At 46.6% G+C, this 16,803-nt stretch overlaps 2 protein-coding genes across 11 annotated transcripts in view; one reads left to right on the top strand and one right to left on the bottom strand.

The window, feature by feature from the left end:
* Pde8b (phosphodiesterase 8B) overlaps window positions 1–2,063 on the top strand; it is a 232,890-nt gene extending 230,827 nt beyond the window's left edge. For all 8 annotated transcript variants that reach the window (XM_087621627.1, XM_087621628.1, XM_087621629.1 and 5 more), the window contains 1 exon segment: window positions 329–2,063. In XM_087621627.1, coding sequence (XP_087477753.1) covers window positions 329–438 — 110 coding nt within the window. In that variant the 3' untranslated portion in view covers window positions 439–2,063.
* The window catches only part of Wdr41 (WD repeat domain 41), a 52,665-nt gene continuing 37,504 nt past the window's right edge, over window positions 1,643–16,803 (bottom strand). For 2 of the 3 annotated variants that reach the window (NM_001395597.2, NM_001395716.1), the window contains 7 exon segments: window positions 3,332–5,004; window positions 7,643–7,776; window positions 8,356–8,444; window positions 9,193–9,314; window positions 11,247–11,431; window positions 14,449–14,559; window positions 14,990–15,052. In NM_001395597.2, coding sequence (NP_001382526.1) covers window positions 4,849–5,004; window positions 7,643–7,776; window positions 8,356–8,444; window positions 9,193–9,314; window positions 11,247–11,431; window positions 14,449–14,559; window positions 14,990–15,052 — 860 coding nt within the window. In that variant the 3' untranslated portion in view covers window positions 3,332–4,848. 3 annotated transcript variants of the gene reach the window in all.

Genomic DNA, 16,803 nt, shown 5'->3' with positions numbered 1-16,803 from the left:
GTTTTGTGGGGACACCCATGCACACAGACAATCATCCTCCAGCTGCTTTTTTCTTTATACAGCGTCTCTCACTGGTCTGGAGCTTCCCAATCAGGTTAGGCTGGCTAGTGAGGGCTACACCAGTCTCTGCCCCCTAGAGCTGGGATTACAAGTGCATACGGTCATGGCCAGCTTTTGCCCCTGGTGTGGGGATTGAACTCGGGTCCTCACCATTGCACGGCAAGCAGGTTACTGACCGTCTTCTCGACTTCTGATCCCAAAGACCATGCCTAATAGATACTCATGAGTTTAATGGTCTCCTCTGATTGCTTTAATGTCCCTCTTGCAGCCTTTGCACACCTGCCAGCCCTGATGCAACACCTGGCCGACAACTATAAACACTGGAAGACACTGGATGACCTCAAGTGCAAAAGTCTGAGACTTCCATCTAACAGCTAAAGCCAAGCCAGAGAAGGGGACACTGACCTACAGAGGACACTGTGAATCGGAGAGTAGTACAAGCCAGAGGGTTTCTCTTACGGTGGAAATGACAGGCGGACGTTAAGGAGCTAGTGTTTAATATCTGACCTGAATCATGCACGCCCCCCAAATTTCATTTTCAGAAAGTTATGTTCCATCAGTAAAAATATGTCCTTTTGAATCACTTAGTGACAAAACGAGCCACTTGGCAGAAGAGGCTGCCGAGATGTTAGCCTGTGTGCCCTTGTAAAAACCCACAGAGCTGACAGATTTGCGGAAGGCGCAAGCAGGACACAAGACGCAAAGACCTGTTGTCTATGTGTCCGTGCTCCTGATGGAGACCAGGTCGCTCAGCCAGGGTTCAGCTCAACTGTTACCAGGAAACCGAACGCGGATGCTTACTTTGACTACTTTCCTCAATGGATGAAGGACTCGTAAACCTTCTCTGTGCAAATGTCTGGGAGAAGGAGCTACTTAAGTGGGAAGGAGGAGAACGAGATTGTCAATAGCCACTAGTTAGCGCTGTGGCTCCCATGGCTATGTGGCAGGTAGTGTGATGTCCAAGCGGGAACACAGCCTGGGCCTGCTGGATGTCCCTTGGTTGGGCATCAGCCACCGGTGGAGCCCCCTTTCCTCTGTGGAACCTGCCTTTTGAAGCCAACCGATAGGGGAGAAGTGGGATCCCGGTGAAGGCAGTCCTTGAGGCCCCTTATTTCAGGCTCATGGACACAGCCACAAGTCAGAGTATCTACAAAGCCATTAAATCTGAATGCTCGTGGATAAGGTTTTTTTTTTTTAATTTAAGAGAAGAAAAATTTATATATTTGCTGTTCAAAGATTTTTATTAAAAGAATCTAAACGTCCTGGATCTTCACCCCTAGTTTGCTGGGCATTACCTGTCTGTATTTGCGGAGGAAATGGGGACGTTTCAAGGTTCCTTAACTTATATTTGAGGTCATGCCATTTGCTTTAGTGATGTAAAAAGAGAAGTGTCAGTCTGTCGGGACCCGGGCGTGGGGAGGCAGTAAGCACGATTTTAAGCTATCACCTGTGCGCTGAAGCCCCTCAAGCACAAAGCATATTTTTATACGATTCTTTTCACAGCGCTCCGTGCTCTGCATACGGCCACACGAGAACCTCCCTATCAGCCACCCCTTCTGTGTTACGAATACCAGAAACCAAGTAAATGAAATACCTTACTTTTATTCTATCTGTATTCCATGATGCACTTTGAAGATGTATAGAAACTGAAATGCTAGAATCAGTAGAGGACTGGACGGGGGAGTATGAGAAATCGGAGCACGGGAAGAAGAAGACAACTTACCACTGCGTAACGTGCCAATGGTGTTTTTCTATGTTTTGTACCAAAGTGTAAACATATACGACAATTCCACGCCAAGAAATGCATCTAAATTATTTTTGTCAGATGGCGAGAGGGCTTGCTTGGTTGAGACAGGAGCCAGCTTTCTACTGTACCGCTGTGTTATCTATGTGTGATGAAACGTTTTTGTGAAGTACTTGTAACTAAATTCTTACAGCCATTTTTCATTCCCAACAGCTGTTTTTATTTTATCTCTTTGACCTAAACTTTTCACAATTTCAAATTTGGGGTTTTCGTGTCTTTTATTTCATGAGTCTCCAACTTTGTTTCGGGACACTGGAGTCAGAGTGGCAGGACCTCAGAGGTGAAAACTATCTCCTTAGGCTTCAGAAACCTGCCGGGTCCAAGGGGCAATCTTTTTCTGACCAGCCTGCTTTCAGTTCCACCAGGTGAGGAACATTTATCAGGCGCCCGGCATCATTCCCTATATAAAACTAATGTTTTATATATATACATACATACACACACACACACACACACACACACACACACACACACACACACACACACACATATATATATATATATATATATATATATATATATATATATATATCTTGCTCAATGCTACGTCAGATCAACCTCACGTTAACTGCGAGTGTTAATAACGTGTGGGCGTTGAATGCTCTAGACATCCAGGTGCTGAAGCCTCAGTCGAACCTGCTCCTGTCAGAGCTCTTCTGAGTTGCTAAGTGGAATATCCTTCCAGTTTACTTGAATCATGGACTTTCAGGTGATGTTCATGCCCCTCAGATAATTTCTACATGTCATATATAAACTATTCTGGTGCCTCTCGCTTATGTTTACTCTGACACCATGACCTATGTTAACTTAGGAAAACATAAAGGCAAGAAAAGGCATATTAATACTGTCCCACAGAGGGAAGCTGTTTAAAAGACTGTTGTATGGACCAGAGTGGTCCCACGGTGTCAGGCACTTCTCGGTCGGCGTGGCCACCCTCCCCAGCGAAGGACAGGTATATCGGTACGACCGGCCCCCACTCAGCTTGAACAGACAAAGCTGTGTTGTACAAATGCATCTTAGAGACCCAGCTCAAAGCAATGAGGCACACAATCCAGTGTTCCGGTGCTGAAGGAGGAGTGGGAGGGGGGTAGAGAAAACATGCCTGTGGGATTTACTGACCTCCTCTCTCATTCTCTCCCTCTAAAGTGCAAGGTCAGGTCTTAGGAATCATCCACACAGTACTGCACAGCGTGGGTTCCAGTCCTCGTCACAGTCACCCATCCTCCTCCATCTCCCTGACCTCAGGACACTCACGCACATCTCACGGGGCTGGAGGCTTCCTCTGAACACACTTGTTCTCACGGAGGGAAAGTAGTCAGCTGGAGTGGAACAACAGCGATGCTAGACTCTGGTCCTGTCTGCTCTTAAGACTCAAGCACGGCTTCTGCCACTCCCTTTGAATAGATCACTACCACAAATCCTGACTCCAAAACGGGTTAGGAAGCACTTAAAAAAAAAACCCTCATAAACTCTGAATCCTTTGTCTTATATCATTTAAGAAAACATCTTTACAAACGAATGGCGGAATATGAAATTTGCAGAGGAAAGGCTGGTAAAAGGGAAAATCCATCTACAGAGCACAAGTCAAGGCTTTCTAAGTGAGTCTAGAATAAATTAGCTGAAGTGACAGGCAAGCTGGGGCGCCGTCTGCTTGCTCAGGGTGTCTGCCTGGCTGGCTGGATGGTGGGATGGATGGTGACGAACCTGACTCTTGTGCTGATTTCCTCACGTGCATCCTGCTCTCCTAACTAAGGTGTCTCATGCTCTAATGTTATCCCTTCCTGCCAAGCTATTTTCATTATGAACTACGCCAGCAGCAAGGACTGAGAACACTCTGTTTTCCTAACATGGTCACCGGGTCGTCCTCTCAGCCCTTCTCATTCTCCTCCTCTGGTTTCTGCTTTTAAGGCTGCGCAGTGATGATGAACTGGGATGGGAGAGAGAGCTTACCTCCCCAGGCCTTGGTTTCCGTATTCCTAACATTTTGCCACTGATCTCCCTATGATTTTAATGCTACCGAGACTTGACTGTAGACAGCTGTGAAAGTTGGATCTAGTGAAAGCAACAGTTTATAGAGTGTCCATTTAGGGAGCATCGCACGTGTGTGTGCACACGCACAAATCGGTAGGCCTACACTCATCTTGACTGTCTTTAATAAGATTCCTTCACCAGCAGTTCAAGAATAATAGTCCTCCCCGTTCTTACTGTGTGGAGTACATTTCACGTTTCAATGCCAAACGTGAGGGTACAGCCATCAGGCTGGAAGGGCGAGGAAGATGGCCCAGGCTTAGCGGATGCTCAGGGAGCAGAACGGTGAGGCTGCTCTCAGCCATTTAAGGCAAAGCAGACGGACAGGGAAATTCAGCTACGGTTCCTGACCTGAAAAAAAGCTGTGCCTCCTTCCTAACCCAGGGACACCTGAAAACCGTTCTGCCAATAAGGGGTCAGGCCAGTTCACACTGAGAAAGAGATGTTCAGATGGCGCCTGTGGGCTCAGGGATTTTAGTGGGCACGATTAAATATTCTTTCAATGACTAAAATTAGTTGGTACCAAACAGAATCATTGCACTTAAAGAATATAATTCTTTTTTTGCTTTCTGGCTAATATTCAAGTTTGGTTCTAGTTCACACTGATAGCTACTGAGGAGCAGGAGAATTTAGAGCAGAAAGGATACATCTCTCACGGCAGGTCTTAGACAGTCTCTAAAAGAATCCAAAATAAAACTTATACATGATGTGTGACAACTTTACATTTATCCTTTTTGTCTACTGCTTTCCGAGATGGAACAGAGCACCCGTCACTTGCTCAGGAGCAAGGCCATGCCCTGCTGTGTTCTTGGGGGGACTCATGCTGCCGCCAGACAGCCAGAACTTCACGGTCAAGCAAACAGTACTGATGTAAGGGGCGGAAGTGGTGGTGGTTTCCAGAGGGCCGCCCTGTACTGGATGTGCAGGGTTCTCGCGTGCACACCCGCCTGGCTCCTTCAAGTGGATTCTGGGTATAAGTCACCGTTTTCTTCTAACTTCTGAAATAACTTCAAGCTGCGTAGTCCAGATTCTCGCTCTCCATTTTTCCACAAAATAATGAGGTGGTCTGCAGAGCAGGTCACCAGCCCGTGATCCTCAAAGTAGAGAAACATCTGTAAGAGAAATCGAAACACCAGTTCGAGACGAGAAGAGGCTGAAGCTGGGTCACCACACACGCTCTACTCGACCGTGGAGATCTCTTGGGGATTGAATGCAAACATGAGTTCAGTTTCTGATGAGGGACCTCCTTGTTTTTAGCATTGGTGAGTCGAGCCAGGGTCCTGAGCCACTGCTCTGCCACTAGGCTGTACCCTGAAGCTCAGGGTAGGCTTGGTGCGGAGGTCACCACCTCCTGCTGCTGTACGAGCCTCCCTAGTGCTGGGATTACAAGCACATGCCACCGTGCCTAGTGAAAATTGTCCTCAAAACCTGGTGTTTAATCAACATTTAATATTTGTTGGCCAGCTATAGAAGTATATTGACAGCTATTCCTGTAAAGTACATGAGTTTTTAAATTTCATCTTCTGATTTTACCACAACCTAATTATTCACATATTGGCTTTAAGATTTGTCAGGCATGGGTCCTCTCACACATGCACCAGAAAATGGCTCCCATGAAATATCTTGATCCCCAATTTCCAGAGATAGACTGGGTTCAGTGATTTCTGTAAAGTTGAGGTGCTGAGTCAGTGCAGTGATTACGGGGTGACTTCAGCTTACTTGAGGTCCCTACTGTGAAAATGAGGGCCAACAACTGGGGCACCAATGAAGGATTCCATAAATAGGGACCTGCACTGTGCCATGCCACAGAAATTCAGCACGGAGACCCAGCACTAGCACCAGGACCACAGAGAGAAGACTCTCCACAGAGAGGGAGAGGGTACGCTAGGGGAGACGGAGGACACAGGCTAAGTGCAGAACTAGAAGGGGTGATGCTGTGGATGGGGAGAGAAGCAGTGTGTGAGAGAGAAACCTAGGACAAGGGCGAGTTCTTTTAATAGCCCAGTGAAAGAAGGACAGGGACAAGAGAGCAAGGACAAAGGGTAGGACTTACTGATGACTGTGGAGTAAAAGGGAGAAATACAGGAGCAAAAGTTCTCAGGAGAACTGAACATCGTTGGTGTGTGGGCAGAAGGGAGGGGCCAGGCATGGAGAAGGAGAACACAAAATGCGAGGATATTTAGGACAGCACCTGCTAGCACCAGAGAGCCTGAATTTGCCAATGAAGCCAAAGGTGCTTTTTAAAATGCTGACGTGCGGGATGGGAAGGCGCTCAGTGCCCACCTGGCACACACAGCCTTGCAGGAGAATATAAGGAGCAAACACTTCCAAGGAAGTTCTGGACCTGTCACCCACAGAATGATAAACATGCCGGCTCAAAGACCTCTTCCACCGCTTACAACTTTTAAGGGACAGGCTCAGCAGTTCTCCTGGAATGCCTAGGTTCAATACCGAGGACCTCCATGACACTTCTCAACCAGCTGTGACTTCAGTCCCTGAGGATTCAGCACCCTCTTCTTGTCTTCATGAGGACTACAGGGAAGCCACACATGAAGTGGTTTTCACGTGCTCAGTGGGCTCCCATCAGTTTAAAAATAAAGGCTAAACTCGCCGGCCTTACTCTTTCAGGACTTCTCTCTGACTAATGTCTGTTTATGGAGACCTGGTGAGACTATCCGACCTAACTGCTCCCTGCCGCAGGGTAAGCACGAGCTATGCCTGCTGTCTCCCACGTTCACACTCTCCGCCTGTAATCTGCACCACAGCCACTCAAGCCAAAACAAGGGTAAAGACAGGGCACTAAGCAACTTCCCAGAGGACGGCCAAGATGAGCAAGATAGGGCACCCAGTAGCAGCGAACACATGGTGCCTTGGCTCTGTATCTATTTGCCTGGGGCAGCCTCTAAAGCTCATCTCAAATCCTCTACCTCTGTAGACTTCCACAGGATACATCGAGGTTTCCTAGCTGCCTTTTACCTGAGTCAATCATGAGCAGCCTTGCTCAATGGCTCCATGGGTCTTTTTCCCTTCCCTCTACAGAGGTTTAAAATCCAAGGGGACGAAGCCTGAACTTTATAACAATGTTCAATGGCCAGTGTGGCTGCTGCTTCTAGTGATGAATGCCCACCCCAATGAAAAGCAATTTGTTCCTCACAGGCTAAAACCAGGAAGAACATTGAGGAAATGCATTACTTAGGGCTCCTTCCACTCTCTGGTCAACTGTCACCAGTTCCCGTGGCCTCTGTCCTGCCACCAATCTCTTCTTCCGTTACAAACAACAGTGCATACTGTAAAGTGTTAATATGCTTCAATGCCACAAGTGAGACGCTTACGCATGGTTCCCAAACTTCACAATGCATTAACCAAAAGCAGATGGAGACAACACTCTGATCCTGAATTTGGTGATGATCCCTGGAACTAGGGTCTGTTGAGGCTTGTACCACCCAATACCCCGAGCTTCCTCTGCTGACTATTGAGGAACATATTCAAGGTCACTAATGCCCTAGTATCCATTCTCCCCTCCTATCCGATGGCGAGTATGCCCATCCGAAAGCCAGCACACTGCTTGTGTCCTCAAGTCCTGTCTCTGCAGGACGGTCCTTACCACCTGTACTGTCGTTGTTTTGTTCTATATTCTCGGCTTGCAAACGCCTACAGCTCAGAGTGTGGTCTTATTTAGAGCGACTGGGTTAAAAAGAAGCGCGATTCGAGAGTGGGAGCTGCCAGGGCTGCAAGCACTGGAAGGGTTACCTCCACTGATGATGAGTGTCCGATCAGGTCTCCGATGAGCTCCAGGGAACACGTGGTGACGTTTTCTTCCTGCTTTTTAACAGGCTGGTTGGCCTGTTTGTTTACTCTTCCAAATCCCCACATATTAAAAAACCCTACAAAAAGACAATCATTTCAGTCATTTCAAAAACTACTGTGTCCTCTCCTTACAGGAAGACAAAGTTTGAACACAATCCTGTCTCACACTTGGTTTGTCGAGTTACGCTGTGTTTTTGCTAATTCGCCTAGCTCCTCATCTCCACTGCCCCATCCACCCACTAGTGGCAAGAAGACAGACAGACACTGGAACGCAAGAGAAGCAAACAGCCTTAAAGGGCGTGTAATCATCCAAAATCAGGGAGAGAGAAAGGCACTTCAGACCTATTGCCAAAACACAGGAAAATTTGTATATGGGGGTGTGTGCTTCTTGGCCATTTAGATTACTCGAAAGTCAGTGTTCTCTTAAAATATAAAATTGCAGTTGATTCCGTTGAAATAAACAGTTTTACAGTGGGGCAAGTAAGACGCGGTTCCCAGTCCCAAAGCACTATAAGACGCTTCTGTGTGGTTCCTGAGGTTCCTCGTTACCTTCCATTGTTCTGTCAAATGAGATGAAAAGGGAAGTCGAGAAGAAAGAGGGGAGAGAGAAAGAGAGAGGAGGAGGCAGGAGGGAGTGGAGGGAGGAAGGTGCTTACCTGTTGGGACCGGCTCGGCCGCCAGCTGCTGCTTTTCCCGGACCTCCCACATGCGCACAGCGCCATCTTCTGAGCACGAGATTAACTGCCTGCCGGAACAAAAGCCAGGGAAAAGGACCAAAGGAGCACCTCTGTAGGCCAAGCTAAGCGCTCAACCCACCCGAAACCACCTCCAGGGCCCTCCTCTGATTAGCCAGCTCTTGATGAGGCTAGCATGGCTTTACAGTGCGGACTGGAAGCATTTGCCGGCAAAGCACACAGCGCAGCCATGGGACACTGCTCAATGACATGAAATGATCACCTCCGTTTCCTATTTTTTATTTATAGGAACTACACAGTGTCCTAAGCAGCCTCCCTCCCATCCCTTTTCCTTCTCTTCCCGCAGCGCCTCTCGTTCCTCCACGCGTCTGGCATGGATAGCGCTGCTCCGTGACGTCATCACGTCCTCACTAGCTCCTTAGCTGCTGAATCAACCCTCGTTTAATGGCCTCAGAAAGCAATGGGCTTTACTGTCCGATTTCAGCTGTAGAAATACACTACCATAAAAAGAAATGAGTTTACAGAAAACATAAAAAAAGTAAAAAATAGTACATTGTAAGTGACGGGGTCTTTTATTAAGAAACGATTTATTAAATCACGGTTTCAAACAAACCCTCCGTGCTCTTGTGATCTTTTGTCATTGCTACAGCTCTTCGGTCACAGTCACGGAACATTCTCTATTTGAAGTAGAACGCCAAGGTCAAGACACGGAGCCAGGTAATTTGGCCGGTGCAGAAATTGCGCCGGTGACCCTGGGAACCGTGACTTTCATCTCTGCAGAAGAGATGGGAACCGTACCTGTTTGGAAGTTTGTCGATGTGTAGGATGTTGGAATCGTGTGCAGTTTTCTGGCAGGCAATCACACGTTTCAACTGTAGGTTATACACGTATAACCCCCTTCCAACTGCTGCAAATACGTTCTAGGCAGGAAGGGGGAGAAAGTTCAGAGATTGGCATAAGCTCATCTTTACCGACCGGTGTGACAGATTTCCTGCCCCTCTGTGTGACATGGAAAAGCCACTGTCACCTTCCCAGCCTTCGGACAGAAATTACAGTCCTGCCCTCTCAAGCTCCTAATGCGGAAGCCACCGAGGAAGGGTTAGCAACTTAGGCAAACAGGAGGGACGTCCAGGCCAGAAGGCTCTGCACAGAGCGGCTCAGCCCCACCTTCTCTCTGGAGACCAGAGCTGCGGAAGCAGTGGCTGCTACCCACCCGGCCCACTGCACAAGGCACCGAGGTGCAGCCGGGCCTTCAGCAGAACACAGGGACCCTTGGGGACTTCTTCAGCTGCCTTTGTCTGGAAATGTGGGCAAAATGACTTGCACTGCACGTCCTAAGCAAACAGGAGGCCTATGAACAACCTGAAGGAGTAAACGCTGGAGTGACACTATCCTAAGGTCATCTGAAGAATTAAAAGGGAAAAAGTCATTTTAAGTCTTTGGAAAGTACTTTTGCTCGTACTCGCTTTACATCGGCCTTAAAGCATCTTCTTAAGTTACGGAAGTAAAGCATAATTGGTACTTTCCAGATGGATGAGTTAAAATGGAAGAAACTGAAGGGCCGGTAGGATGGCTCAGTGGGTAGAGGTGCCTGCTACAAGTCTGATGACCTGAGTTCCAACCATGGGAGCCCTGTGATGGGAGGGGAGAACCAACTCCTGCAATTGTCCTGATATCCACATGTGTGTGGGGGGGGGGTCACAGCACCCCTGCACACGGGCACACACACACACACACACACACACACACACACACACACACACACACACTTTTTTAAGTTAAAAAGGCGAGAAGACACTGGACACTGACCTTCAGCCTCCAAAGTCACACGAAGTGCTGGCTGCAAAATACCCACACAAACATGCACACACAACACATCTGAGTGCAGATAACACACATAGGCAACATGTACACATAACGCTCACACACATGTGCACACATACCAGGTGGCACGAAAACAGTACAAAGAAGAGAAAAGCACTATTACTGACACTTTTTATAAAGTGATAGCATATGTAACCAGAAGGCGCAAGATAAAATGAAAGAAAGGTTTCCTTCGGTGCTTTTCTCAAAGGCTATGAACACGGGAAGAAGTGACTCCCCTTTAATGCACTTCTGAGCCACTGGGGCTAAAAGAAAAGCCCGAAATCAGAGGCGAGAGCCAGCAGTGTGTGGTGCGCGTTTTTACACACGCTTCGGAAGCAGAACCGACTGCCAGGCCCAAGGAGCTGTTCTCACCCAGGGATTTTGGCCAGGATGCCAGCAACCTAGAAGGGAACATTGCTCAACGTTTTAACATTTTCCCCTCTTTAGGAACTACACTAGAATTTCAAACGAATGAAATAATAACCTCAAACACGAAAGGATTACTTAAGCCGGCCCAAAATAGTTCTGCAGTTTGCGTTCTAACAGTGTCCTCACATGCAAGATTAGGCCTAAGGATTAAAGTACTTTTTAAAATTAAGTGGTACGGTCTTTGTAAGATTGTCAGGCCACTGTAAAACCTGAAACCATAGGCAATGACCCTTCCATTGCCTTCTGTTTGGTGGGGTGGGGGTGGGGTGTTTGGTGTGTGTGTGTATATGTGTGTGTGTGTGGCATATGAGTGGGTGGTGTGTTTGGTGTGTGTTTAGTGGGAATGTGGGGTGTTTGGAGTGTGTGTGTGTGTGTGTGTGTGTGTGTGTGTGTGTTTTCTCTACCCTATGGATCCTGTCCATTAAACTTAGGTTATAAGTGCTTTTGCCCACTGAGCCCTCTCAATAGCCTGGAACCATAGCTTTTTATATCCAATACATAAGGCCTTATATATCAGATAGTAATTTCATTTGTAGCAATTATAACATACTATCTACCTCTTCATCGCATGCGAAATGATTCACAGGAATGTCATTTTGCTTTTGGCAGAGCTTTATTTCCTGCTGGGCATCCAGCTGTGGCGTCGGGCTCCAGAAGGTGCGTTCACAGGCCTGCACGGTCCAGTCCAGAGCATCCCAGATGATCAGCTCCCCAACATGGGAGCCAGTGACGAAACTTGTATCTAGGAAAAGTTCACAAAGGCTTCGTTACTGGTCTCTAGGCTAAAAATAAAAATGTATGGTTTCCCAATTATACAAGGAAATCATATGACAATATGAAGACCAGAAAAAGACTAGTTCACTCACTTAAGAAAAATAGTGCAGTTTGTGTCAATAAAAATACTATCTATAGTGTTTGGTCATCTCTTGCAGCAATAAAATTAAAGAATCATACCTAAAATGATATGTCAAAACCCTGTCAATTAAAACAAGTGCTTATAGGAGTGGGTAAAATAAGGTAAATCGTTCTATGGATAGAGTGGCTAACAGACCTCAAAAGAGGTGGGGGAGGAAAGACATTCAAGGAAATATCAGCTTGGCAGAGGGGGGAGGGGGAGGATTAAAAACAGGGAGGGCGGGCAACTCAGGTGTCAAAACTGCTCATTACGTTCAATTATAGCCAATGCATGGGCACCCCTGGAACTGCTAAGAAAAACAAGATGGAGGTGACCGTGCACTAGCATTTTCAGTACCCCAATAGTCAATGACGTGCCAGGTCATGGCTCCACGTGGGAGCCAGCACGCTTACACACTGCTGTCTCAGTGCACTCAGTACAGCCCGGTACAGTTATGTCCAGGAAGAACTCCATCTGAGTCAAACTGTAGAACAGTAAACATATTGACCCGCCAGTTCCATTTCAGGGACGTTATCTCGAGGGAAATGCATAACAATGTATGTGCAAAGCCGTGAGACAGAAACCTAAGAATTTCAGGTCAACCTAAATATCCAACCGCAGGCTAAGTAAGTAAACCAAGCAACCATAAAATAAAACACTATCAGCTATTGAGAAGTAAGCTCTAAAAGTATATTTATATTGGCATAGAATAATATTCACATTATATATATTCTTACAAAACAGAAAACCGTGCACACACGTACATGTGCTCAGAAACAGGCAGACGTGCACCGTGTTTCATATGAATGATGGCACAGTCTTCATTCAATTCCATTCTTAGTGTCGCTTGCTATGGTCATATTTTATTAGGACTATGTTTAACTTATAAAATAATTTTTTTCCATTTTAAAGATTGTGTGTAGGGGCTGGGGATTTAGCTCAGTGGTAGAGCGCTTACCTAGGAAGCGCAAAGCCCTGGGTTCGGTCCCCAGCTCCGAAAAAAAGAACCAAAAAAAAAAATTGTGTGTGGGGGGGTATTGTATGTTGATGTGTGTATTCTGGAATGTGGGCCTCTGTGCATGCTTATGGAGGTCAGAGGAGAGAAGTTGGAGGCCCTGAGCAACCCTCCACCTTATTCCCTCAGGACAGCGTCTACCACTGAACCTGGTGCTTCTGGGTTTTGGCTCGGGTGGCAGCCAGCAAGTCCTAGACTTTCCTTTCTCCACCTTCACCCTTGCTGTGGTTACGGAATGCACAGAAAGCCCTGTGCTTTGGGGTGTGAGTTCTGCGGATCTGTCTTCATGCTTGCACAGAAAGTTCTCCTCCCCACTGAGCTGTCTCCACACCTTAAAAATACCAAATAGTCTGTCCTGAAAATGTGCATAGAAGTAACATTAGCTGGTCATACTTACATACATATGTATAAATGTGAGTGTATGTATATAAGTGTGTATGTGTGAACAAGTGATAGAAAAGAGGCCGTGGATTTTACAGAAAACAAGGAAGGATATATGGGAGAGTATGGTGGGAGGAACAGGAAGGGGGATATGATATTATATTATAATCTTTAAAAATTACCTATTTATTTTTGGTTTTTCAAGACAGGGTTTCTCTGTGTACTAGAACTCTCTGTAGATCAGGCTGGCCTCAAACTTAGAAATCCCCTCCTAGCCTCCCTAGTGCTATAATTAAAGGGCTACACTATTACACCAGGCAAGAAATAAGTTTTTTTGTAAACACATTTCTGTTATGATATGTAAACCCAGTAACGAGTCACTGGTATTAGGTGTGTGAGGGGGAAAAAAAGAAGAAGCAGGGCAGCAAAAACTAAACTGAAATAAAAAAATTACAAGAGGTTATATGCCTACAGTATACTGCACAGCAAAAACCAGACCATGAAGTTACCTAAGGCTCACTCCTTCACTGAAGGAGCCATGATGTTTCAATGACATCAGTACTTCACCACAAAAATCAGACATGTAGCCAGGCATAACCAACATGATGGGCCAGAGCTGGCCTGCTTTCCTCAGAGGCTCCAGGACTGCCTGGTAGTTGGCTGTTTGCCGGAAGGCTCAAAGGATCGTTGTCTGTGTAAGAACTTGCTTTTTGAGCTGCCACTCATGCATGGATACGAAGAGGTGCCCAACCACTGTTACCTCCAGTACACAGAGGACCTGATCCTTGGAAAGACGTGCACCTGGGATTTGTACGATGCCGGCAAATGAGGGGAAGATGCTGGAGCTTGAGGGGATGCTCACCAGTGCATCCGAAATGGGACCAAAGGGCACAAGAAGACACACAAGCAAGTCCTTTTCACCCCCTCCCCCATCTTGTGTTTATACAATGCATTCCCCCAACGCCCCAGGTCTCCAGGAGCTCAGGTGCTGTAACTCCTCGTGCTGTGTCAATATTCCCAGCAGTCTTCCATGATCTGCTTGCTGTCCCCGTCACTCTCTGACTCCCACAGATCACCCAGTTCAGTTCTGATGTCAGCCGTTCCTGATCTACAAGAACTAAGTGCCAACAGCCAGCTTGTGCTGTCTCCCGACATCTGATGTCATACTCAATCATAATATTAATAGAGCCGGAGCCACTTGTGAAGAATGCTGCAAGCATTGGGATTCACAGTCTGTGACGAGCATCCCACAGCTACCAAGTAGTCCCTTAGGAGAGTTATGCCTTTGTCTACTGCCCGGGCCACACCAGGAGGCTTGATCCAGGCTCTCCTGATTCAAAGCTTAGTAGGAAAGAGATAAAGACAATCTCTACTAATCTTAACCATTGTTTTAACAGTAATTCTGAAATATGGGACAAGTTGAAAATTCTGAAACCCTACAGAACATAAATGTTCACAATGAGCTTACCATTGATGTTAGCCAATGACAGGATATTGTCCTGGTGATCGAGAAGGCGTTTAACCTCTATAATATCCCATTCGAGCAGTTCTTCTGTGGGTGTTACAAGCCTAAAAATGACTAAGAGACGGTCATTTTACTAAAATGTTCAAAGAACGGAAAATACCTTTCTACTCAAAAAGTATTAGGTGCAAAATATATGTTTAAAAAATTCTCCAAAAAGTTCCTATTTATACCAGCTTGGACCATTTCTTCCAAATGCTTGAGATGCTTAAAGTTTGTACACACTACCAAACCCTACCGCCTCCTCGGTCTCCACCACAGGTCAGGAATACCACTGGGCTCCTGCCTTGGCCAGTGACCGCACCGCCAGCCCCTGACCTAACACTTTGAAAATGGTTTACCCTATATGACTTTCAACAACACCAAAAGGCCAGAGCTAGGGCAGAGGCAGACATCTCTGAAACAAAACCACATTTGTCTTTCTGGTGCACTTGTACACATGCATGCATGTAGCTATGTAGACACGTATAGATATCTATGTACTCACTCAATTCTCTGCCAACGGCTGCAGCGACACAGTTCCCAGGGATTTCAACCAAAGCACTGATCCCTTCAAATACAGATATATAAAACAGGGAAATCATTTTCTGTCATGGCTTACGTCAGAAACAAAACTTCCTTAACTTTCTATTACTTGTTTCCCATAAAAAATACTTAAAAATCGCTCTATGAACACTTCCTTTCTTGCTCACATGTGGAAACTGAGTTATGAGTGAGTTTCTGGTACCTTTGGAAGACACTCTGGGCACAGTACTAGGCTCTGAATATTACCCATGTGCGAACATGTAATATGTTTGTTGTTAGTGCTCGACCACTCCCATATATCTACGAGGCAGCCCTTATGACAAGCACCTCAACCACCATGGGGTGGGTGGCTACTTCAACCAGTTATGAAATGGGGTTTTCCCTCGATGTAAAATTAAGACTGCACGTTCCCTGGTACTAAATAAGCTGATGCAGTGACATATCTGGCCTCCATGCTGTTTGCTGACACTAGTCTTAAAACCCTGTGGATCTCCGGACACTGTGTTCTAATGAGACGACTGATGTCTGGCCAGGCACGGGCAGCTCTGGGATGAGAGATGCTCTATCCTAGAAGGACCGAGATAGGAGGGAAAGGTTGGCACCTTCAGCCTTACCCGTGGACCTCCAAGGAGAGAGGGGCAGAGGGTAGTGTTGGTCACTAGTAACAAATGGTTCTATGGAATAGTCTCCATGAAAACAACAGGATTTAGATGCATTCAGTAAGGCTGAACATAAGAAGTGCCCGCAGGGAGCACACTTAGGGAGCACTCGGAGTCTCTGTGCCCTGGCCTCCCACCTTGCCCTTCGTACTTCTTCTTCAGTGCTCCTGTAATAGAACTAAAGTGGGCAAATGTGTTTCCCTTAGTTCTGTAAGCCACTCTAGCAAACCAGACTGTGATTTATAACCAGGGTGTCAAAATCATAAAAGGAAGAAAGGAAAGAAGGAAGGAAGGAAGGAAGGAAGGAAGGAAGGAAGGAAGGAAGGAAAGAAGGAAGGAAGGAAGGAAGGAAGGAAGGAAGGAAGGAAGGAAGGAAGGAAGGAAGGAGAGAGACAGACAGACAAAAAAATGGAATGATGGGGTAGGGGACTATCCCGAGGACCAAGCTTTAGCCTATGAGACTGGACACTACCTCCAGGTACACAGCGTCGGCCTGAGGAGGTCAGAGGACCCCAAGCTGCTTGTCCACCTGCTCCTGCAGCACTGACAGAGCATTTGCATAAGAGCACCGAGGAAGTGACTCTCCCGTGAGGAGCCAGTCAGCCCTATTTCAACACCTCTGTCAAGGCTAAGAAGTGGCCCACACCCAGCACGGTTACAGCTAATGAGTACATTTCCAAAATGACCGATGTTACTGGGATGCCTAGACTGTAAACCACCACACTTGGTTTATTTATGTGCAGAATGTTTAGTACTGGGGTCTGGTTGCTACAGCTGTCGTTCTCAAAAGACAGGGTCTTGCTCTCTTGTCCGGACTGGCCTATCACAGTCCGTGTCCGCCTCCTGAGTAGCTGCAGATGGCACCGAGCCTGGCCATAAGCACACAGTACTGAGTATCTTCTCAAAGTTCAATCATAAAATGGTTTCAAGGTAACCATAACTTCAAGCATTAAAAGGGTGAAATACTGGAACAAGTTAACAAAACATGGTTTAACAAAGTTAATCTTTCCACTTTGCTACATATTGTCTCTACATGTGATGTGTCATATGCGGATGTCCCACTCACTGGCTTTCCTTCCCGCCTGGCACTGTTTAGCAGCACTGTCGCAATGTCTGC

This window comes from Rattus norvegicus, chromosome 2 (genome assembly GCF_021556685.1).
Source record: "Rattus norvegicus strain SHRSP/BbbUtx chromosome 2, alternate assembly SHRSP_T2T, whole genome shotgun sequence".
Classification (NCBI taxonomy): domain Eukaryota; kingdom Metazoa; phylum Chordata; class Mammalia; order Rodentia; family Muridae; genus Rattus; species Rattus norvegicus.
Note: the sequence above shows the minus strand (reverse complement) of the source record. Positions and strands in the feature narration are given on the sequence as shown.